We start from the raw sequence: 21782 nt of genomic DNA, 5'->3' as shown, positions 1-21782 counted from the left end.
TAGGAAGACTATTCCACAATTTAGGAGCTAAATAGGAAAATGATCGACCGCCTGCAGTTGATTTAGATATTCTAGGTATTATCAACTGGCCAGAGTTTTGAGACCGCAATCGACGTGATGGGGTATAATGCGTTAAGAGCTCGCTTAAGTACCGGGGAGCTAAACTATTTAGTGCTTTGTAAGTAATAAGCAAGATTTTAAAATGTATGCGATGTTTAATAGGGAGCCAGTGCAGTGTTGACAGAACTGGACTAATATGATCATACTTCCTGGTTCTAGTAAGAACTCTAGCTGCTGCATTTTGGACTAGCTGGAGTTTGTTTATTAAGCGAGCAGGGCAACCACCCAGTAGAGCATTACAATAATCTAGCCTTGAGCTCATGAACGCATGTACTAACTGTTCAGCATTTTGCATTGAAAGCATGTGCCGTAATTTAGATATATTTTTAAGATGATAGAATGCGGTTTTACAGATGCTAGAAACGTGGCTTTCAAATGAAAGATTGGTATCAAAGAGCACACCCAGGTTCCTCACTGACGACGAGGGCTTGACAGAGCAGTCATCAAGTGTTAGACAGTATTCTCGGTTACTACTTGTGGAGCTTTTCTGTCCAATAATTAAACATTCAGTTTTATCTGAATTAAGTTGCAGAAAATTACTATTCATCCAATTTTTTATATCAGCTATGCATTCTGTTAATCTTGTGAACTGGTAGGTTTCATCCGGGCGTGAGGAAATATAGAGCTGAGTATCGTCAGCATAACAATGAAAACTAACGCCATGTTTCCTAATGATATCTCCCAGTGGAGCAGATACAGGGTGAAAAGCAACGGTCCTAACACTGAGCCTTGCGGTACCCCATACTGAACTTGTGATCGGTGTGACATCTCTTCATTTACTGCTACAAACTGATAACGGTCAGATAAGTACGATTTAAACCATGCCAAAGCAGTTCCACTAACGCCAACATAATTTTCGATTCTATTCAGAAGAATATTGTGATCGATAGTATCAAATGTAGCGCTAAGATCGAGTAACACTAATAGAGAGATACAACCACGATCAGATGATAAGAGTAAATCATTTGTAACTCTAATTAGAGCAGTCTCAGTACTATGATACGGTCTAAATCCTGACTGGAAATCCTCACATATACCGTTTCTTTCTAAAAAAGAACATAATTGTGAAGACACGGCCTTTTCTAGTATTTTTGATAGAAACGGTAGATTCGAGATTGGCCTGTAATTGACTAATTCTTTAGGATCAAGTTGCGTTTTTTTAATAAGTGGTTTAATTATAGCCAACTTAAAAGTTTTCGGTACATATCCTAATGTCAAAGATGATTTAAGTGTCCATCGTATGCACACTTCAGAATCTCACCAGAAGTAATAGATCATTCGGGTGCTTTTTTAGTGCTGTGAATTTCAGACATGGCCTACTTCATTCGTCACATACTTTTTTTCCGCCTACTAGCCTATATAGTAGGGAAGTATATGATCTGGCCAGCCAGTCTCATGAATGATGGAAAATTCTTTCAATGGTGGGAATGAGTTAATATTGTTGTGGAACCTTGATGCATATTTTTTTAAGGGGCGGCAGTGGCTCAGTGGTTCATGTAGATTGTGTCTACAAACCGAAAGGTTGGTGGTTCGATCCCCGGTTCCAGCTTTCGAGGTGTCCATGAGCAAGACACCTAACCCCAGCTGCTCCCGACGAGCTGGATGGTGCCCTACATCGCTAACATCGCCGTCGGTGTATGAATGTGAGGAAAAAATGTAAAGCGATTTGGATGGCCATAGGGTCTGTTAAAAGCGCTATATAAATCCAGTCCATTTACCATTTTTTTCAGGATTCTTTCATGAATAATGACAAAGAGCAATGTTTACCACTTATAAACCTACTTTTTACTGTTACATTTGACACTTTAGTGCGTCCTTGCTGAATAAAAGGGATTCCTTTCAAAATGTATCGAACGGTAGATCCCTCCATTTCACCTTGCCTAAAAATCCATAGATGAAGGACGAGGAAATGCATGTACACACCTGTACACACACAGGAAATACAATGGGGTGTGTATCAACTGTGTAGGTGTGCAAGCGTAAGCATTTTAATCACATACTTGAGTATGTGCCTGGACGTGCCGTTTACCTTGGAAAACAAAACCGTTGTCTGTTTGCTTTACTTACATCACACCTTTTAAAGACATGTTGGGCCATGAACATAAAAGCATGTCATGTCATGATCTCATGACACAAAACGCACACTCCTTTATTGGAAAGCATGAATCTGTGGTGTCGTCAGTGGCAGCAGATGCTATTAAATACTTGACACCGGACCAGATTTCCACAGTGTTTCTCATCCACTTCTGTACTCCAGTCAGGTATGCAGTTACTGAGCAACAACTCTCCGTAATAGTTCAGAATTGCCCCAATTGCACTTCCAGCGACTGCTGTTCCAGAAAGCCTGCCGTTGCCCATGTTCCCTCATTTCTGTGTACCTTATCCTTCCTTTTTATTTGTGCAGCAAAATTGAGATTGTCCCCGAAGATATGGGAAATGAGGATCTCCGGGCACACACAGAAGTTCAAACACACACTCACTGAGAACAGCAGGGGATTCTGGGAAGGGGGGAGGATTGCTCATAATCACAAAGACGGGCCACACACACTCGCCCTTACATGCACACCCACATACGCACAAAGGCAGGCCATTCCCTAGCCCCTGGCCGCATTTTTTAGCTCTTTTGAAAAGTTTCTTAGAAACACAAGAGAAGTTATGATCTGCAGGAAGCCCCATCTGCCTGTGAGGAGAGAGAGTTCATTCACATACACACACACACACACACACACACACACACACACACACACACACACACACACACACACAAAATACTATCCTTGAAACTTCACAAGCACTGCGCACTTAAACCAGTCGATCTTCGCTTTATCACGAGTCCATGTGAAAGCCGTCATGTTACGCACATGCTGTGGCGAGTTTACCCAGTTTTTACCCAGTTTGTTATCCCAGACGGCAGTGATTTCGGGTGTTTTGGGCTGGCTGTCGTGTGGGAAGAACGGTCATGACTCGGATAATATACCGTGAAAGTGTTTCCATGGCAACTTCTCAGCGGAAAGCTTTCTAGACACTTTGCCAACATCACACTTGGACAACCCAACCCAAAACTGCCTTAACTCCTCATCTTTGTTCATTACAAAGATTACACTTCTCTTGTAACATAGAAGCTTACATCAAAAATGAGGGGAATTTCTTTCATTTAATGTAACATTTTTTAATTTAAATGGTATTATTGTGATCAAAAATTTTCACAGTTTAAATTATTTTGGAATTGAGTATATAATTAATAATATGGATGCTAAAATATAAATATTAGCATCCATATTCAATGCCAAAATTATTTAAAATGTGAATTTTGGTTCACAATAAAACCATACAAATTAACAAATATATATTTATTAATTGCAATTTAATTGATTTGACAACACTAAATATGTGTGTATATATTCAAATAAATATTGATACATACATTATGTTCCAATATTTATTGTATATATTGTATTATTTTTATTATATATTTATTGTATTGAGTGTGTGTGTGTGTGTGTGTGTGTATATGTATATGTGTGTGTATATATGTATATGTGTGTGTATATATGTATGTGTGTGTGTGAGAGATAGATAGATAGATAGATAGATATATATATATATATATATATATATATATATATATATATATATATATATATATATATATATATATATATATATATATATATATATATATATATATATATATATATATATATAATATTTAGTATATGTTTATATTAGAAGTTATTCAGATTCTGTGTGTGTGTGTGTCCGTTCTTTCCATTTATTTATTTATCTTTTTCCCAACCTTTATTTTTCAACCTCTCTCCTGCCAACTCCTGTCACTTTCCACCATCTAATCAATTCCAGAATAATAAAACTACACTCCAGCCTACATTTGTTTCTCATTGAATATCCTATTTTACTCTCAAATATGTCACATTTCAGAAGAGGGCTATTGCTGAGTTTAAATTTAATGTTGAATTTGTTGAAAATGTTGATTGTGGTTATATACCCCGCTATATGTTGACTAAACCAGGGTCAGATTTTGTCACAGCATTTTAAATGCTTAATACTTGTGTGTAATGGAGGAGCTCTTATACTGACACACCGGCGTCTTACCCATATGGGCATCCGACATGGTCCTAATCCCGTGGGATTATGGGATCACTTGCTGGTTGGATTAAGGATTGTCCCTCTGAAACAGCTGTCCACTTCATACACGTATATAACATTTCAAGAGACAAAGTTTAAACTTGAGTTGAGGGTCAGATGTTTTAGGTGGAGGTGCTGTAATGTGTATTTATGAGTATTTAAATGGCATATGTAGATTATACAGACGTGTGTTCATCCACATACGTGTGTTTAACTCTTATAATGAGGTCATTACCCAGTGACCAACTCACCTCTTAACTTTACTTACACGGTGATCTCTCTCTCTCTCTCTCTCTCTCTCTCTCTCTCTCTCTCTCTCTCTCTCTCTCTCTCTCTCTCTCTCTCTCATATATTCATTCACACACTCTCTCAATCTATTGTCGTCCTCACAGCTGTTCATCTAGAGAGATACCAGGCTACACGTTTATACCTTTTGTTATTACATTCCTATTACCTAAAGTATATATTTGTTATTTGAATATAATGTTTCCAATAAATAGCTTAAATAAATAGCTTAAAAAACTTAAGTAGCGTAAACTTATATTTTTAAAAATATTATAAATAAAGTTTTTTATAATTAGAGTTTAATTATTCAGGGCTAATGTTCATTTGGACACTTACAGATGTACCCATTTCTCTCATACACAAAATAAGTATTATAGTGCAAATTCTATTAATCAAAATGAATAATCATAATTATAATATCAAAGGAAACTGATCATTCATAATCACGCAGCCCGAGTCTGGTTTCTTTATCGTTCTGTGCTGGCAGACAGATGGATGTTATATTTACATTAGACTCTAAAACGCCTTTACCCACACCCCCTCTCTATCTCTACGCAAACACACACACACACACACACACACACACACACACAAACTGTGAAAGAACCCTTGCTGTGCAGGCCAGTTCTACCCCTTAATCATATCGTAGACCAAATTGCACCACAAACCAACCCCACCATTACAGGGGAGGATACGCAGACGTCCACAAACACACAATCTTTCCAAATATGCATACTGGCTGAATCTTGCTTCTCCAGCAGCAGATTTTGCAAGGATTTGGGAAGGAGCTGCGGTGCGTCTGCTGCATGTATTTCTCAGTGTTGTACAGGTTGGAGAGGAAATCGCATTAGACTTGATTGCATTTGGTGAATGGCCTGTGGTTAATAGCAGTTCAGATTGAGGCACAGTTGGAAATGATTCCCTGGTGTTCACATGCACTTTGTGTTTAAAAAAAGATCAGCACGAATCCATAGCACCGTTTAGAACCGCTTTAGTTGATAAAAATGGCTAGAATAGTAATTGGAATCACTTGAGTTTGCTCGTGTACTAGCTCTAGCTGATATAGTCAATGATTCTGCTGGCAAAATAACATTATGCATCATGAATATCGTGATGATTTCAGTGTGTTCAAGTGTTCAGACGAATGCATTTCTGATTGGCAGGAATATTGCAATGAATCAATGAACTATGAATCAAACATTTAATGAATCCATTTAATTTGAACCACTATTCAGTGAGCAAATGCACTCGCGCCATCTGTTGGCCCATGGGCGTCTGGTCTGAAGACCAGGTGTGTTCAGACGCATTGCTGGCGCGTTGCTATTTTGAGGAACTGAAATAGATACTCTTTAGTCATATGTGACTATGGGCGGGAGCACAACACACACACGCACTCACGCATGCACGCGTCTGGTTCACTATCTTTGTGGGGACTCTCCATAGATGTTACGGTCGCATTTTAGATTTCTACGGGGAAAAGAGAAGTAACGTTTTAAAGAATATTCAAAAGCAACAAAAAAGGTTTAAACGTTCTCAGTCCCAGCACTCACTACACAATATAAGATTTACAGAGATTTATTTACAATAAATGAGTGAAAACACGGAACAAACTAAACACAGTCCCAACAGAAACACAAGGGAAGCACGTACAAGAGCGGTGTGGCCAAAACAACTAACAAAAGATTACTAACTAGTGGGATGGGATCGAAATAACCTGCACAGAATAAATACAAATAAACAACAACACGCTTACCTTCCTTCACTACTAACAAAAACAGGAGAGAATGAGAACAAAAGAAATGGCCCCCGTCTCGGTTTTTATACCGTACAAACTGTATATTCTATCCCCCTACACTACTCCTGCCCCTAAACCTACCCAACACACACACACACACACACACACACACACACACACTGCCCCTAAACCTACCCAACACACACACACACACACACACACACACACACACACACACACACACACACACACACACACACACACTGCCCCTAAACCTACCCAACACACACACACACACACACACACACACACACACACACACTGCCCCTAAGCCTACCCAACACACACACACACTGCCCCTGGCCCTAAACCTACCCAACACGCAAACACAAACACACACACTGCCCCTGAACCTACCCAACACACACAGACACACGCACACACACACACACTGCCCCTGCCCCTAAACCTACCCAAAAACACACACACACACACACACACACACACACACTGCCCCTAAACCTACTCATCACACACACACACACACACACACACACACACACACACACTGCCCCTGCCCCTAAACCTACCCATCACAGGAAACATTCTGCATTTTTACTTTCTCAACAAACTCATCCTGTATGATTTATAAGCCTTTTGAAAAGTGGCGACCGCTGGCTGGTCCCCACAATGTAGGTGATCTCAGGTTTTACTATCCTTATGGGGACATTTGGTCCCCACAATGTAATATAAACAAGGACACACACAAAAAATTAAAGGATTAAAATGTTAAATATTATTATTGTGTACATAAATATAAAAATGCCTACATGTCATATTTTCAGGCAGCTTTGGGGGAATCCGGCTTGTCCCATTGATGATCTGCTCGTATGCTTTAACCTCGAGCACGAGCAGGTCCGCTTCCTCACTAGAGAAGCGTTCAGTCTTTCCACCTGCAAATTCCTCCATGGGAATGGAGAATCCGCCATGTGGCTTTTGAAGGGGAGATGAGACTCTGATTGGTTTATTGCACGTTACGCCCCAAACACACCCATGGTTTATTAGGAGACTAGGGGCATCCCGTTTGGACCATGCGCAGGCCACCCCAACCATTTTGCCCGTCGTTAAACTAGCGAAAGTGGGCTTAGATCGTTAAAATAGGGCCCATCATTTTACATGAGCAGAGTGAATGACACATGCTTACAGAAACACACATTATGTGCATATGTAATTAAACCAGATACAGAACTGTGCGCAATCATAACTGTGTGTCTGTTTGTGTGTGATGCACTTAAGCTTAGGTGCATGCTGATGACTGACAGCATTTTGGGCCTGTGTGTGTGTGTTTATAGGGGGTTATAAGGAGGGCATGGGGTCGGTTTATGGGTTTAAGTATTTATGGGGTGTTGCCGGAATAGAGCGAGGTCAACCAATCATGAGAGTGGGGGGAAGGAAAGAGACCATAAGAGAAAAGAGTAATACAGAGAAGGGGTGTAGCGCTTTTACTCCACTGTAGTCTTCAGTTTTCCTCCGGGAGCGAACACGTCACAATATTCATTTAAATAATTAGTATGAATAATGGCCTGGTTGAGTTAGTTGGTAGTGGGTTGAACCTTGCAGTTATGGTAAGAGGCGGGACATTTCCCAAACACGCACCAATCACCGCAGGCTGGTCCAGCCGACCAATCAGAGCACAGTGTGCTTTTTAAAAGGAGGGGCTTCACAAAGACAGGAAGTACACAGAGCGTTACTGACAGACTGGGAGGAGAGGAGCTGCAACAATAGAGAATATGGGGAAAATAATGAGTTTTGAACATTGCAACTTAACTTATTCTAGTAGCCCAAAGGTCTTGAAGTATGTTTCTTGCCAAAACAGCCTCTAAAACTTTTTTTTTAATGGAACTGTTTGTATTAAAATATAATGGATATATCATGGAATTTGTTAAGCATTACACATACCCTATTCAAATTTCTTGTACTGTAGTTTTTGTGTGTGATTATCTAATTTATGTGACCCGTTGGGTCTGAGGACATTCTAGAGTCTTTTTCTGCTGAATTTTCATCCCTATTTAAGAAATTGGGTTAAAGGCAAGTGTTGCCCCTAGCAACAGGCCTCTCGATGAAACTGCTCCCCACGCTAGACCCCTTCACACTTACACATGAACGAACACACACACACACACTGTGAATATTATATTGGTTTTGAAATAATAATCATTCCACTTCCGGTGACGTCACAACCGTTTCTAAATTTGTATTGTTATCTGTTTTAAGGCTCAGCGCCGCACATCTCGACCGAGCGACCTCGAGAGCTCCGGAGATGAATTATACGACGATGAGGACTTCTTCTCTGGATCTGGCTCTGGCTGTGAGTTTGATATGTGTTGTGTTTGTCTGTGTGTCACTTTAGTGTGTGTGTGACGTGTGAATCACTCATTAAGAGGTCACAGCTGCCTTGTTTAAAAGTCCATCCCAGACTTCCAATCCCCTCACCAGCTGCTGTAATTCTCACAACTCAACGCCTTTCCTCATCTTCATCTCTCTCTCTCTCTCTCTCTCTCTGACACACACACACACACACACACACACTCCTCCCACAACTTCATAGTTATTTTAGCGTTTGCTAAGCTGAAACCCACAGACTGACAGTAAAATAGGACCTTTTCTTGTATATAAAAAGCACTTATTCATATATTAGTGTGTGAAGTTTATAGAATGTACAGTTTATACAGTATAAAAATAATTATGTCTATGGAAAGTCCCCGTAAATATGCGATATACGAGTCCCACATATACCAACGTGTGTGTGTGTGTGTGTGTAATTATCTGATCCTCAGTAATCAGATTGCAGTAAATAAGATCAGTTAATTAAGCAGGAATCTGGGTGTAGACAGCCAATGTCCGCTAGTTTGTGTGTGTTTGCGCTGTGCACTTTTAGAAAGTAAACTCTCTTCAAACACACTTTTGACTCTTTATTTAACTTGACCATTAACTTTATTTAACAGTGGACAGAAATATATCTCAGGAGACTTTCTTGTTATTTTAATATCATTCAAAGGTTTAATATTTTGTTTTGGTTTGATATTTTAATTTTTTTGTCATTTTTATTGTTTTTGTTTTATTATTTCTCATTTCAGTTATTTTGGTACATCAACTTTAAATGAGAGATGTTGCTGTAGCTGAAAAGGAATGTATGTAAAAAAATGATAATATAAATGAAACAAACATATTTACACATGTCTACAATCCTTCTAATAATTATTAACTACGTGGAATGACTTATGACCGTGAATTGACTTTCTGTGAATTATTCTGATACTACTTGTAAAGCATCCTATATAAATTAAACTTATTATTATTATTTATTTATTTGTTTGTTTATATTAACATAGTTTGTTTTAGTATTGTTATGATGGATTTTCATAAGTTGAGATAAGACGTCAAGGGTCAAGGGTAAAAAACAATAAAATCTACACATAAAAAGCATTTGAAAAGCAGCAAAAAATAACTGAAGGCAAAGTTTGTAATGTGGCCTTCATCTGTTTTATCTGCTGAAATCAGTTTGCTTTAATAAAAATCAACCCTTGGGACATAGAAGTGCCTGTAGTTAAAGAACCACCATCTGTGTGTGTGTGTGTGTGTGTGCTTTATGAGGAGAGTTTGTGTTTGCAGCGCTGTTTGCTTTGTTCTTTGTGTCTAGTGTGTGTGCTTGTGTATTTCTTACCAAGGTTATTGATATTTTATTCATGTGTTGCCATGGGGATGTTCACATTCCAGGGCTGACCAATCTAAAGGTTGCTTTGAAGCCTTGTGCTAGGTATCATATGACACATTAACACGATCTAAAATGGCTGTGAGTATTGATCTCCTTCACAGTGTTTTCATAGCTCTTTCCCTACGCTTTCAGTTCCAGATATGGACGTGCGTCCGACTGCAGCAGGTGTGGCTGTCATTACAGAGGAGCCCCTCCCACTTTCCACCACACAGGCCACTGGCCCCGCCCCCTCCGCCTCTCCCGCCGCAGAGCCGAGTAGCCCACCTCCACCTGAGGTGGAGCGAGAGAGCGGCCTGGGACAAGATGGAGACAAAGACGGCAATCTGGAGATGGAGATTGTGGAGGAGGAAATGAGAACGACGACGGAGCAGGAAAAAGAACCCGAATCGGTAACATTGGATTCTGACAAAGAGCGAGAAGAAGAGCGGTCGAAGGCTACGGTTGCACCCCGGCTGACTGATGTTCCTGCAGTGTTTGTGGACTCATCCACCACTCTGGGTGAGAGTACAACGGCCACTAGTGATCTGGAGGAGGAGGACGATCTGTTCATCACTACAGAAACAATGATGTTCGAGACAACCAGCACACCAGAGACGACGACAGATGACATCACAACCACTGAGGTTACACCCACGACTGTTACATCCACCACTGCTAAACCGACCCGAGCCCGTCCTGTCCCGACCACTCCAAGCCCCGCCCCCGCACGGCCCCGGCAACCGCAGACCACCCCGAGCCGAGCTGCCCCGACTGAGAGCAGCACACGCTCGCTGATCAGCTCCACTACACAGGTGGGATATTTGGGTTTGAACTCGAAATAGTTAGTTAGTTAGTTAGTTAGTTAGTTCCATGCAAGATGCACAAATAATTGGTTAGTTAGTTAGTTAGTTAGTTAGTTAGTTAGTTAGTTAGTTAGTTAGTTAGTTAGTTATATTATAAAAATCATTTTACATTTATATAGCGCTTTTCTAGGCACCCAAAGCGCTTTACATATAGAAGGGGGGGATCTCCTGAACCACCACCAATGTGCAGCACCACCTGGATGATGCGACGGCAGCCATATTACGCCAGAACGCTCACCACACACCAGCTGATTGGTGGACAGAAGACCGGGTGATTAAGCCAATCATTATATGGGGATTATTAGGAGGCCATGATGGACAGCGGGCATTGGGCATATTTGGCCAGGATGCCAGGGTTACACCCCTACTCTTAATCGAAGGACATCCTGTGATTTTTAACGACCACAGAGAGTCAGGACCTCGGTTTAACGTCTCATCCAAAAGACGGTGCTCTTTGACAGTACAGTGTCCCCATCGCTATACTGGGGTGTTAGGACCCACACAGACCACAGGGTGAGCAGGGTGAAGTTGGTTGGTTGGTTGGTTGGTTGGTTGGTTGGTTGGTTGGTTGGTTAGCTGGTTAGCTGGTTAGTTAGTTCCCTAAAAGGATGCGCAAATAGTTATTTATGTAGTTGGTTGGTTGGTTGGTTAGTTAGTTGGTTAGTTAGTTCCCTAAAAGGATGCATAGTTAGTTAGTTAGTTAGTTAGTTCTATGCAAGGATACACAAATAGTTAGTTAGTTAGTTAGTTAGTTAGTTAGTTAGTTAGTTAGTTAGTTAGTTAGTTAGTTAGTTAGTTAGTTAGTTATATGCAAGGATACACAAATATTTATTTATTTATTTATTTATTTATTTATTTATTTATTTAGTTAGTTAGTTAGTTAGCTAGTTAGTGAGTTCCCTAAAATGATGCACAAATAAATATTTATTTATTTAGTTTGTTAGTTAGTTAGTTCCCTAAAAGGATGCTCAAATAGTTAGTTAGTAAGTTCTTTGCAAGGATACACAAATAGTTAGTTGGTTAGTTAGTTAGTTGGTTAGTTAGTTAGTTAGTTAGTTAGTTAGTTAGTTAGTTAGTTAGTTAGTTAGTTCTATGCAAGGATACACAAATAGTTAGTTAGTTAGTTAGTTAGTTAGTTAGTTAGTTAGTTAGTTAGTTAGTTAGTTAGTTCTATGCAAGGATACACAAATAGTTAGTTAGTTAGTTAGTTAGTTAGTTAGTTAGTTAGTTAGTTAGTTAGTTAGTTAGTTAGTTAGTTATATGCAAGGATACACAAATATTTATTTATTTATTTATTTATTTATTTAGTTAGTTAGTTAGCTAGTTAGTGAGTTCCCTAAAATGATGCACAAATAAATATTTATTTAGTTAGTTAGTTAGTTAGTTCCCTAAAAGGATGCTCAAATAGTTAGTTAGTAAGTTCTTTACAAGGATACACACAAATAGTTAGTTGGTTAGTTAGTTAGTTAGTTAGTTCGTTCGTTCTATGCATGCATCAATATGACAATTCTGGCCAAAACAGATAAGCCTGTGAATATTTTTAATAAATTGCAGATATTAAAGGGGTACTTCAGCGCTGGGAAGATGAATCTGTATTTAAACTGGGTCATCAATGCAGTAGAAATGTGAAATTATTTTTGAATTTGGTGTCTTCTAGACTGAGAAAAGACAGAAAATGTATTTTTGTCCCATGGGGATGAAAGACTACAATTCCCAGAATGCTTCGCTGCCCCGTGAGGCCATTCCCAACACCACCAACTTGATTACTGTGACTGAGTTAGAGACACTACAATTAAAAACTGAACGTGTGTGTTCAATATAATGAGTGAGTATCACAGCACTGAGCACTAACTGCACGAGTGATGAGAGCTGAGGTAATCGCGACTACACTCGCGGCATACATTCGCAACGCGAGTTCAGTCTGGCGTGTTTCAGTTCATGCCTTTGCAAGCTTAACTTTCATAGAAATTAATTTGAGAAGTTAAAAGACTTACATTGCTCACCATAGCTCCGTTTAAATGAGTGCCTGTAGCTGAGCTGAGCTCTCCCTGCAAGCTGAGTGTAATCTCCCATCCCCCATGCGCGGGTTCAAAACATGCGGAAATGGCTCCCTCTGCTGGCTGTAGTCTTTAGCCTTTGGGCAAACATTCCTCCTATGATGCAAAAATCGTCAATTTGCATCATAGGAGGAATTTTTCCAGAAATAAAATGCATAAATCTCTTGTCTCAGGGGGATATGAGGGGGGAAAGCACAATAATTTGAATATACTCCAGGGTTTCTACTGATACAAAGCCATATGCTAATCGCTGAAGTAACCCTTTAAATTGGTATCAGTGTTGTATAAATAAATAAATAAATAAATAATTCCATGTTAGGATACACCAATACAAATAGATATTAGATATTAAAATGGTATATTATCTATATATCTTAAATAAATAAAAATATAATATTCCATGTAAGGCTGGACCGATATAAAAAATTATGGAATACAGGTATGCCACTAATAATATAAATAATGTTGCTCAATTACTGATATTGTACCAATATATTGTCCATCCCTATTCCATTATTGCTGTTTACATTGTACTCGTGCTCTGTAAGCATGCTCTCATTCATATTGAGCCCAAATACAGTGGTCCTCAAAAGTTTTTGGACAATAATGAATTGTATTTGTACATATGATGTCACCTGTGAATGAATGCCATTCGTGCATATTGCATCAAAATCACACTTTCATCAGAAGATTTTGCTAGTTCTACTCTCACCTGATTTAAAAACTATTTACAAACCAAGAAGTTCTACAGAACGGTTGGTCAGCAGTTTTTCTGCTTCTCTGGAAATGTTCTTTTCAGCTGCACATGATCTATTGTGCAAATGTGAAGGGTTATTATTTTTTTATTTTTTTTCCCCTTCTTCCTCATTTAGACACAAACAACAGATGAAACTGTAAATAATGAAGTTGCAGGACCAGGTCCAAGTGGTGATTTTGAAATCCGCGAGACTGAAGTTCGCCACGGCAACGGCAACGAGCTCGGGCGAGGCAGAGCGGCAGGAGAAGCAGATCTGTCTGGAAACACCGTAGATGCTGCCGGAAGCTCAGCCGCTCAACTTCCACAGAAGAACATCCTCGAGAGGAAGGAAGTTTTGATAGGTGAGAGACCAGACACGCTCAAACACACCACAACACAGTTCAGTCTCTCCAGACTTTTTTTGGCTTCTGTCTGTTGACCTGTCTGTCTTTTTGTCTTGTATATATCTTTAATTTTCTATTTTTTCCTGTACATATTTTTGTCTGTCTCCCTGTTGCTTATAAGATTATTTAAATACGATGCAAATGAATAATCCCACTGAACTAAAAAAAACTCTATAGTGGAAAATTATTATTGGCAAAAACATGCAAAAGTCAAGGGGCAGTGAGTTTTTGAAAGAAGTCTCTTATGCTAAACCGAAGCTGCAATATTTATTTTAATAAAAAATACAGTAAATTGTAAGATATTATATAGGCAAACTATTTAAATATATTGAAAAGTGTAATTTATTTCTGTGATTGAAACTGAATTTTCAGCACCATTACTCCAGTCTTCAGTGTCTCATGATCCTTCAGAAATCAAGAAACATTTCTTATTATAATGTTGAAAGCAGTTATGATGCTCAATATTTTTGTGCAAACCGTGATACATTTCAGTGATACAGTCTTTGATAAATAGGCATTTATTTGAAATAGAAATCTTTTATATTATACATGTCTTTTTACTGTTACTTTTGATTAATTTAATATATACTTGCTGAATAAAATAATAATTTATTTCTTATTTTAAAATCTGACTGACCCTATACTTTCAATATCATTATTGTATTATTTTCAAGGTTTAAGCATGAAATAGCATTTCACAAATCTTTTAATCATGTGAGCAAAATCAATAGTGTTTTGTTTGATGTATGAGGTTTTTAAAGGTACAGTTCACCCAATAATTATTTACACTGATTCACTTATTTTTGGTGTACTGTCCCTTTAAGATCAGCTTTGCTCTTATGCTTCTCAATCAAGAGCCTCTCTCTCTCTCTCTCTCTCTCTCTCTCTCTCTCTCTCTCTCTCTCTCTCTTTCTCTCTCTCTCTCTCTCTCTCTCTCTGGAGAACACGGTCTTCTGCTCTTTGTCTCTCTTCCTTGTTCACATTCACCTTCTCCTCTGTTTGTTTAGCTGCGCCTCTGTCTCTCTCTCCCCTCTCGTTTCTCTCTGTCATCTGATATGCTGTCTCTTTCTCCTCAGCCATTCTGATTGGAGGACTGTTTGCCTTTGTATTTGCAGACTTCCTGGTCATAGGTAAAGACGTAGGAGTCGCAGGCTATAGCGTGAAATTAGTTTGGATTTAGCTCATACACTGTATCTTGGGCTCTCGCAGTTAAGCTTTAGTTTTAGAGGGAGATAAAACTCTCCCTGCCTTTATTAAATGTGTTTTGTGTTTGTTTGTCTATATCTCTATTTCTATGTCTTTCTGTTGATTTGTTTTTTTTATTGCACAATGTGTTTGGTTTAATAATATTAATGAAACCCATCCATCCATCCTGCTGAATTTTCAGCATCATTCCTCCAGTCTTCATCATTCCTACATTCTGAAATGATGATTTGTTGTTTAAGATACATTTCTGATTATTATCATTGTTGAAAACCCATTCCTGAATATGCTTAATATTTTTTAGGATCCTGGACTAATAAATAAAATATTAGAATTTTTATAAAATTTGTATCGTTTGAATTACCATTTATTTCTGCCTTTTTTAAACAAATTAAATAAAACATGCATTCTAATTTGTTTTTAAATTGTCATACATATTAATATTGTGAATAAAAAGTTACCAGACAGAACAGGATCAATTTAAATGTGTTTTACTGTCACTTTTGCTGCATCTTTGCTGCAAAGATGCATTAAATTGATCAAAAGTGACACAAAAGATGACATTTTAAAGAACTTGATTTGAAAAGTGATTTAGGCCCCGTCCACACGAAGCCAGCGCTTTCCCAATCCGATCTTTTCTCCCCCTCGTTTCAAGAAATATCTGCGTCCACACGAGATTACCGAAACGGACTAAAAACGATGTAGTTTGCATGCCAGGCCAGTGTGTGGCGCTGTAATTCTGCCACAGAAATACACTAAAAACGGAGAAGAAGAGTTGTGGCTAGAAGGGGTATAGCAGTGGTCGGAGGTGAGGCAAAATCTCACGATAAAATAACAATAAATACATTTGCTACTTAACAGATGTGTTTTATTAATGCCTACACCTACCCCAACCCTAAACATACCCTTACAATAATGCAGATACGTTAATTAAATGACGCGATATTGATGTGCGCATGCCCAGTGCCCGTAGTTGTATCCCTAAACTCTTTCACCGTGCTGGACGTAGTGTGATGACATCACCGTTTCAGAAAATATACGGATTCGCTGTACACACGAAAACGGAAGATGATCGTTTTCAGATTTATCCACTTTGGGACCCGGTTTCGAAAAATATCGGATTCATGCTTCTAAAACGCCGGATCCGTGTGGACGAAACGCTGATACGGTACAAAATGTATACGTATACAGCTAAACGCGTCTCCGTGTGGACAGGGCCTTAAATCCGCTCTCATTATCTTGAACACTCTTATTTGTCATTGACCCAGAGATGACACTTGCACATTTATTGATGGTGGGAGAGAAGTAATGGTTGCTGAAGTGTTCATAATGATGTGAATTTGAAGTGCTGTAAGTAATCAGCGTCTCTTGTTCTGTCTCCAGCGGTGATTGTCGGAGGTGTAGTCGGAGCGCTCTTCGCTGCGTTCCTCGTAATGTTACTCGTCTACCGGATGAAAAAGAAAGATGAAGGCAGCTACACATTGGATGAGCCCAAACAAGCCACCGTCACCTACCAGAAACCGGACAAGCAGGAAGAATTCTACGCCTAACATCCATCCGTTTACCCTTCTCCATCTCTCCAACCTCGCCCCGTCTCTACCTGACCCCCTCCTCCTTTCTTTCCATCTCGCCCCTTTTCCTTTGATCCCTTTCTTCCTTGTTTCCCCATGAGAGTGCCTCTCATTCCACGGACTCAGAACTTTCTTTTCCAAAAAAAAACCACAAAAAAAAAAAACACTGAAAAAGATCAATGTAGAAAAAAATGGAATTGGTTGTGGGAGGGGCTTGGGCTAGGGGCGGGGTCAATGAGGGCGGGGCTTGAGTGTACACATACACCGAAGAAAAAACTTTTTTAAGAACATGTTATTATTGATATGTTTAGGATTGTTGTTCTATGGAATTATGACCTAAATCTTTTTTTTGTAAAGACACTATGTTTCAGATGTGTTTCCTGCACAATAATACTCTCGGACTGCAAACATGGGAGCAAAAAAAAAACAGAAAAAAGCATGACAAAAACACGGGAGAGGAAAAGAACACAGTTGGGGTCATGGAGGGATTGTGCAAGTCAAGCGAGAGGGAGAAAAGGGAGCAGAAATGAGAGTTGCATGGCAGAAGTAGAGTCCGTACTCGAAATGCTCTTCTGTCACCAAGGTCAGTGATCCAGAGTTGTGCGGTGCCTTCCATTTCCCTGGTGCTAGAAACAGAGCTCGACCAGAGCGAGTATTTTGTGTGTGTGTGTGTGTGCTTGCGCATATGTGTGCAATTGTATGTCTACGGTGCCCTTGTGACCCCAGCCTAGACGCACACACACACACACACTCCGACTCCCTCTGCTGGCGAGAGCATGTGTCGGCACCTCCGTTTGGAGCAGGGAGCCCGAAACACGAACACAGCACATTAAAAACACTGAAGGTTTGCTGTGAGGGAGCGCATGCATAGAACCAGAGGACTAGCCTCTCCTCTGCTCTGTACAAAATCTTTAGTAATCATTAGTAATAATCAATAATATATCAGCAGCTCTGAATGGAAGGAAATTGGTGATCATAATATTCGTAGTGAAGGATATTATCTATTTAGCTGTGCAGTTATCGGTGTAAATATCAACTTGACTTTTTTTTGTTTGTCATGCTTTTTAACCATGCTATTGTAGTAAAAAATAAACACACACATGCTATCGATATCCACCTGGACATCATTTACATTTTTTTTTTCTATCTGTTTAACCTGGAGAAATGCTGAATGCACAGCGTTTAGTGTGTCACGATCATTGGTGAATTGTTTTGAAAGGTTAGTCTTTCTCGTTCTCCACTTGCACAAACAGGCCTGATGGACAGTCATGCTCGAGACGGATGGTGATGGGGAACTTGTGTGATTAGGGGATTGGGACATTATCGCTGTGGTTAACACATGCAATGTAAACTTAATGGTTTGGGAAGAAAAATAGTGTGTCTAACAAAGATATTCAAGCTGAAAGCCTTTAAATAGTACGATTTCATAATTACTATCACTTTTTCCTGGGTTATTTTCTTTTATATGATGTGTTATGTTAGACTACATTTCATTCATAAAGGCAAAATGACTAGAAATGCATGAATTAGCAATAACAAGCTATCAACAACAGACTCTGTGGTTGACATGCTCAGAATGTATGTGACATGTCATGTGGTGTGTGTGATGTCAGTGTTACTCGCAGATGTAGCACAAGATGTTAGCAAAATGCTGAAATGACATTACTTGTCTTAACACATATCATTTTAAATATCCAAACGTGCAAATGTACTATATCGAATCTGGGACGGCTTGTGCGCAGGTCCCCAAATTTTCCTTTTTATATCTACAGTAACCAAGAATAATTATACCCACCTCCATTTATAAACATATGGCTGAGGGTAAAGCTGACGTAACACTGAAACGTGACATCAAATAACGCTTCCTATTTGATCACAAATCATGTGTTTCGAATCCATGGTGATGGTTTTTTTTTTATGTGAGAAAACGACACTCGAGCATATGTACAAGAGCACATTCAAGACGCCTGTGGGACATTTTGGGCAGGTGAGGGAAATCTTGAGACCCATACGGGGTGGTTGTACTTCAGTCTGAGATTGTAATGTCACACCTGTGCAACAGTACCTGTAGCTTGAATATTGTATGATCACGTCTAACAGTGTGTGAGAGTGTGTATATTGGCTTGTTTTCATGCATCTGCAAGTGTTTCACTCACTGATAGTTCTTCCTTCGTGGGGGACGTATTCTCCTCTCCCTGCACTTAAATTGCTATATGACACTGACAATTGCACAAACACACAAAACACGTTACTTATACCATCACAGCCTCGGCCTTATTATTATTATATAGGACCTTGAAGAATTTCTGACACATCACAGCACACATTTGATTTAAATTACTATGGTAAGAGCCAGTCTCTAGGACACTGAGTGATAGTTACAGGCCGATAATCGGTTTGATGACTAATAATCGGTTTAACAACCGATAATCGGCAGTCAAACCAATCCGATTTTTGGTGAGCAAACCGATTATCAGTTGTCAAACCGATTATCGGTCATCTATTTTTAATTTTTTTAGGGTGACGATTTTACCATCAGTCCAGGGACTTCACATGTAAAAGAGCCTTGTGGTTAATTCTGGCACATTGTACATTTATGTACTGCTGATGTGCATTGTCCCTGTCAAACAACCTGAAAATAAATACATTTAACCTTTGACAACCAACTTTTTTTTTTTTATTACTGATATTGACATTTATTACTGGAACACCATTTAATGAGGTCTAAAGAATACCAACATGCCATTGCACATCTGTATGTGGACATAAAATAAAATGTTTGCATAGTAACAATAGGGAAAATTAATCATTTATGATTCATTTATGAAAATGAACCTGCAACCAGTCTCAAAACAACTAAACAAAGAGCTAATTGTTGTGCAGAAGCCAATTGTAATGCATTTGTTTTATTTAATTTGTCAAAATATATGATAACAATAGAAAATCTTTGATCTACTAGTTCAGGATTTGTGTCTGCGAGACTGGCTCTAACACGTCACGATAAATACTCACAAAACCTCGGCAATCATTAGTGTCTGATTGGAATATGGACTTGAATAACGTTAATCAAACGCTTACATGCTGAACTTACAGTTGCAAGACTACGATTAGTATGTGAAATTCAGGTATTAAGACATGATGATTGTTTAACATTTTTTGTACAAAAAAACAAGCTGTTGGTGCTGGAGGTTTAATATTTCGATCAAAATGTTCACAGCTTTCACCCCACCACGATCTAATCTTGTGAAGCCCCACAATCCCAACGACACACATCCACCTGTCCAGCTGTCAAGAACGTCTGGAGATCACTGTGTGTTAATGTTATGGATGTCAGTGAAACTTTGAGTTTGCATTGCTGTCTTTTCTACTGGTAACTCTTTCTATTCATAGCCAAATATGAGGCGGGCCTTCCTGTGTCTGTGTGCCAATCACAGACCAGCATGGTCCTGGTCTGATGGTCGCCCAGCGTGGTTTTATACATGCACATTTTTTAAAAATAACTTTTGTTTTTCTCTGTTTTAATTTTTTTTTCTTCATTGGTTGATTTGTGTATAAAGAGGCAAAGTTCTGTCACTAATATGACACTCTATTCAAAATAAAACCTGATTGGTTATCTCTGTAGCTGCTGTGTTTTAATTGGTTAAAAGTCTGAAGTTGGCCATGCTTGCAATAGCATACTACTGAACTATTCTCACTATATTTGTAGTATTATATATACTAAGTGCTCCGAATTTTCATAGTATGTTCTATATAATATGAATGTAATCCGGACATATTACATTTGCCATGTTGTCACTGTCATGTGACATATGGGCTGCATCTGAAATCGCATACTTCCCTAGTATATAGTAGGCAAAAAACAGTATGTGACGAAAGATGTATGTCCTTATTTGAAAGTGTAGGCTTTGCTTAAATTACTGCAATTTTTTTTAACCGATATGGACTTTTACTACTTGAACACCATTGAGTGAGGTCTAAAGAATAGCATAATGCCGCTGTATATCTGTATGTTTATATAAAACAATGAGGAGAACATGAAACATTTCAAGCTTGACTATTAGACCAGAACAAAGATGAAAATGAACCTGCAACCAATCTCAAAACAACTAAACATAGAGCTAAGTACACGGATGGTTTAATACTTTTGATGAGATTCTGAAGTGTGCATATTGTCAGGGGTTTATGACCCAGGACCAGTAGTGAGAAATGAAGACCAAGAGTCACGAGTGCAATTAATTAAAAGAAAAAATGTACTGAAGAATAGTTTGCAGTTTCATCAGCAGAAGCCAGCTTTAAGTCTCACAAGGAGTTCGTATGCCTCTCTCTCTCTCAGATTCACATGTCCATAGAACGTGTTGAAGCTTTCACCCGAATTTAGGCCTGTACTGACCGTCCTGATCTGGAGCAGGCACCAGTTTGTCCAGAACAACAAGTCCACCCATCTCTTAGGATACCCATTCTCAACACTGATCTGTCACACAGAATACTGCGCACACACACAGATAGTCTCTCCAAGGTTGGAGCTGATTAAGCTCCAGTTCTGACCCAAAACACACTGATAACATGTGCTTTCTCTCAGTGAGAGTACAGATATTAGTACAGGCAATATTCATATTGACTCTAGTGTTTCAGTAAAAGGAAATAAAAAATAAGTAAAATATAATAAATTAAATGAAAGACAATTCCGTATTTCATATCTGGAAGCCAGAGCGAATACTGTTACTGCATCCCTGGCCTGTTAGGGGTGTGTGATACCTCTAAAATACCTCCTTTATGCTATCAAGGGTTTAGTGACACATCACACACCTCTACACTGTAAAAAAAAAAAAAAAAAGTCAGTAAAAATTGGGCACAATGTACTGTATAAATATGAGGAAAGGAGGAAAAGGAATTTTTCGTATTGTTTTTTTT

General features: G+C 38.9%; 1 protein-coding gene across 1 annotated transcript in view; it reads left to right on the top strand.

The window, feature by feature from the left end:
• The window catches only part of sdc3 (syndecan 3), a 42242-nt gene extending 21758 nt beyond the window's left edge, over nt 1-20484 (top strand). The window contains exons 2-5 of the mRNA XM_067426743.1: nt 8558-8651; nt 10191-10849; nt 13830-14055; nt 16684-20484. Of these exons, the coding sequence (XP_067282844.1) occupies nt 8558-8651; nt 10191-10849; nt 13830-14055; nt 16684-16850 (1146 nt within the window). The 3' untranslated portion in view covers nt 16851-20484. The remainder of the gene's footprint in view (nt 1-8557; nt 8652-10190; nt 10850-13829; nt 14056-16683) is intronic.
• The last annotated feature ends 1298 nt before the right edge of the window (nt 20485-21782 follow it).

The sequence above is a fragment of the Pseudorasbora parva genome, chromosome 19 (assembly GCF_024679245.1).
Source record: "Pseudorasbora parva isolate DD20220531a chromosome 19, ASM2467924v1, whole genome shotgun sequence".
Lineage (NCBI taxonomy): Eukaryota > Metazoa > Chordata > Actinopteri > Cypriniformes > Gobionidae > Pseudorasbora > Pseudorasbora parva.
Note: the sequence above shows the minus strand (reverse complement) of the source record. Positions and strands in the feature narration are given on the sequence as shown.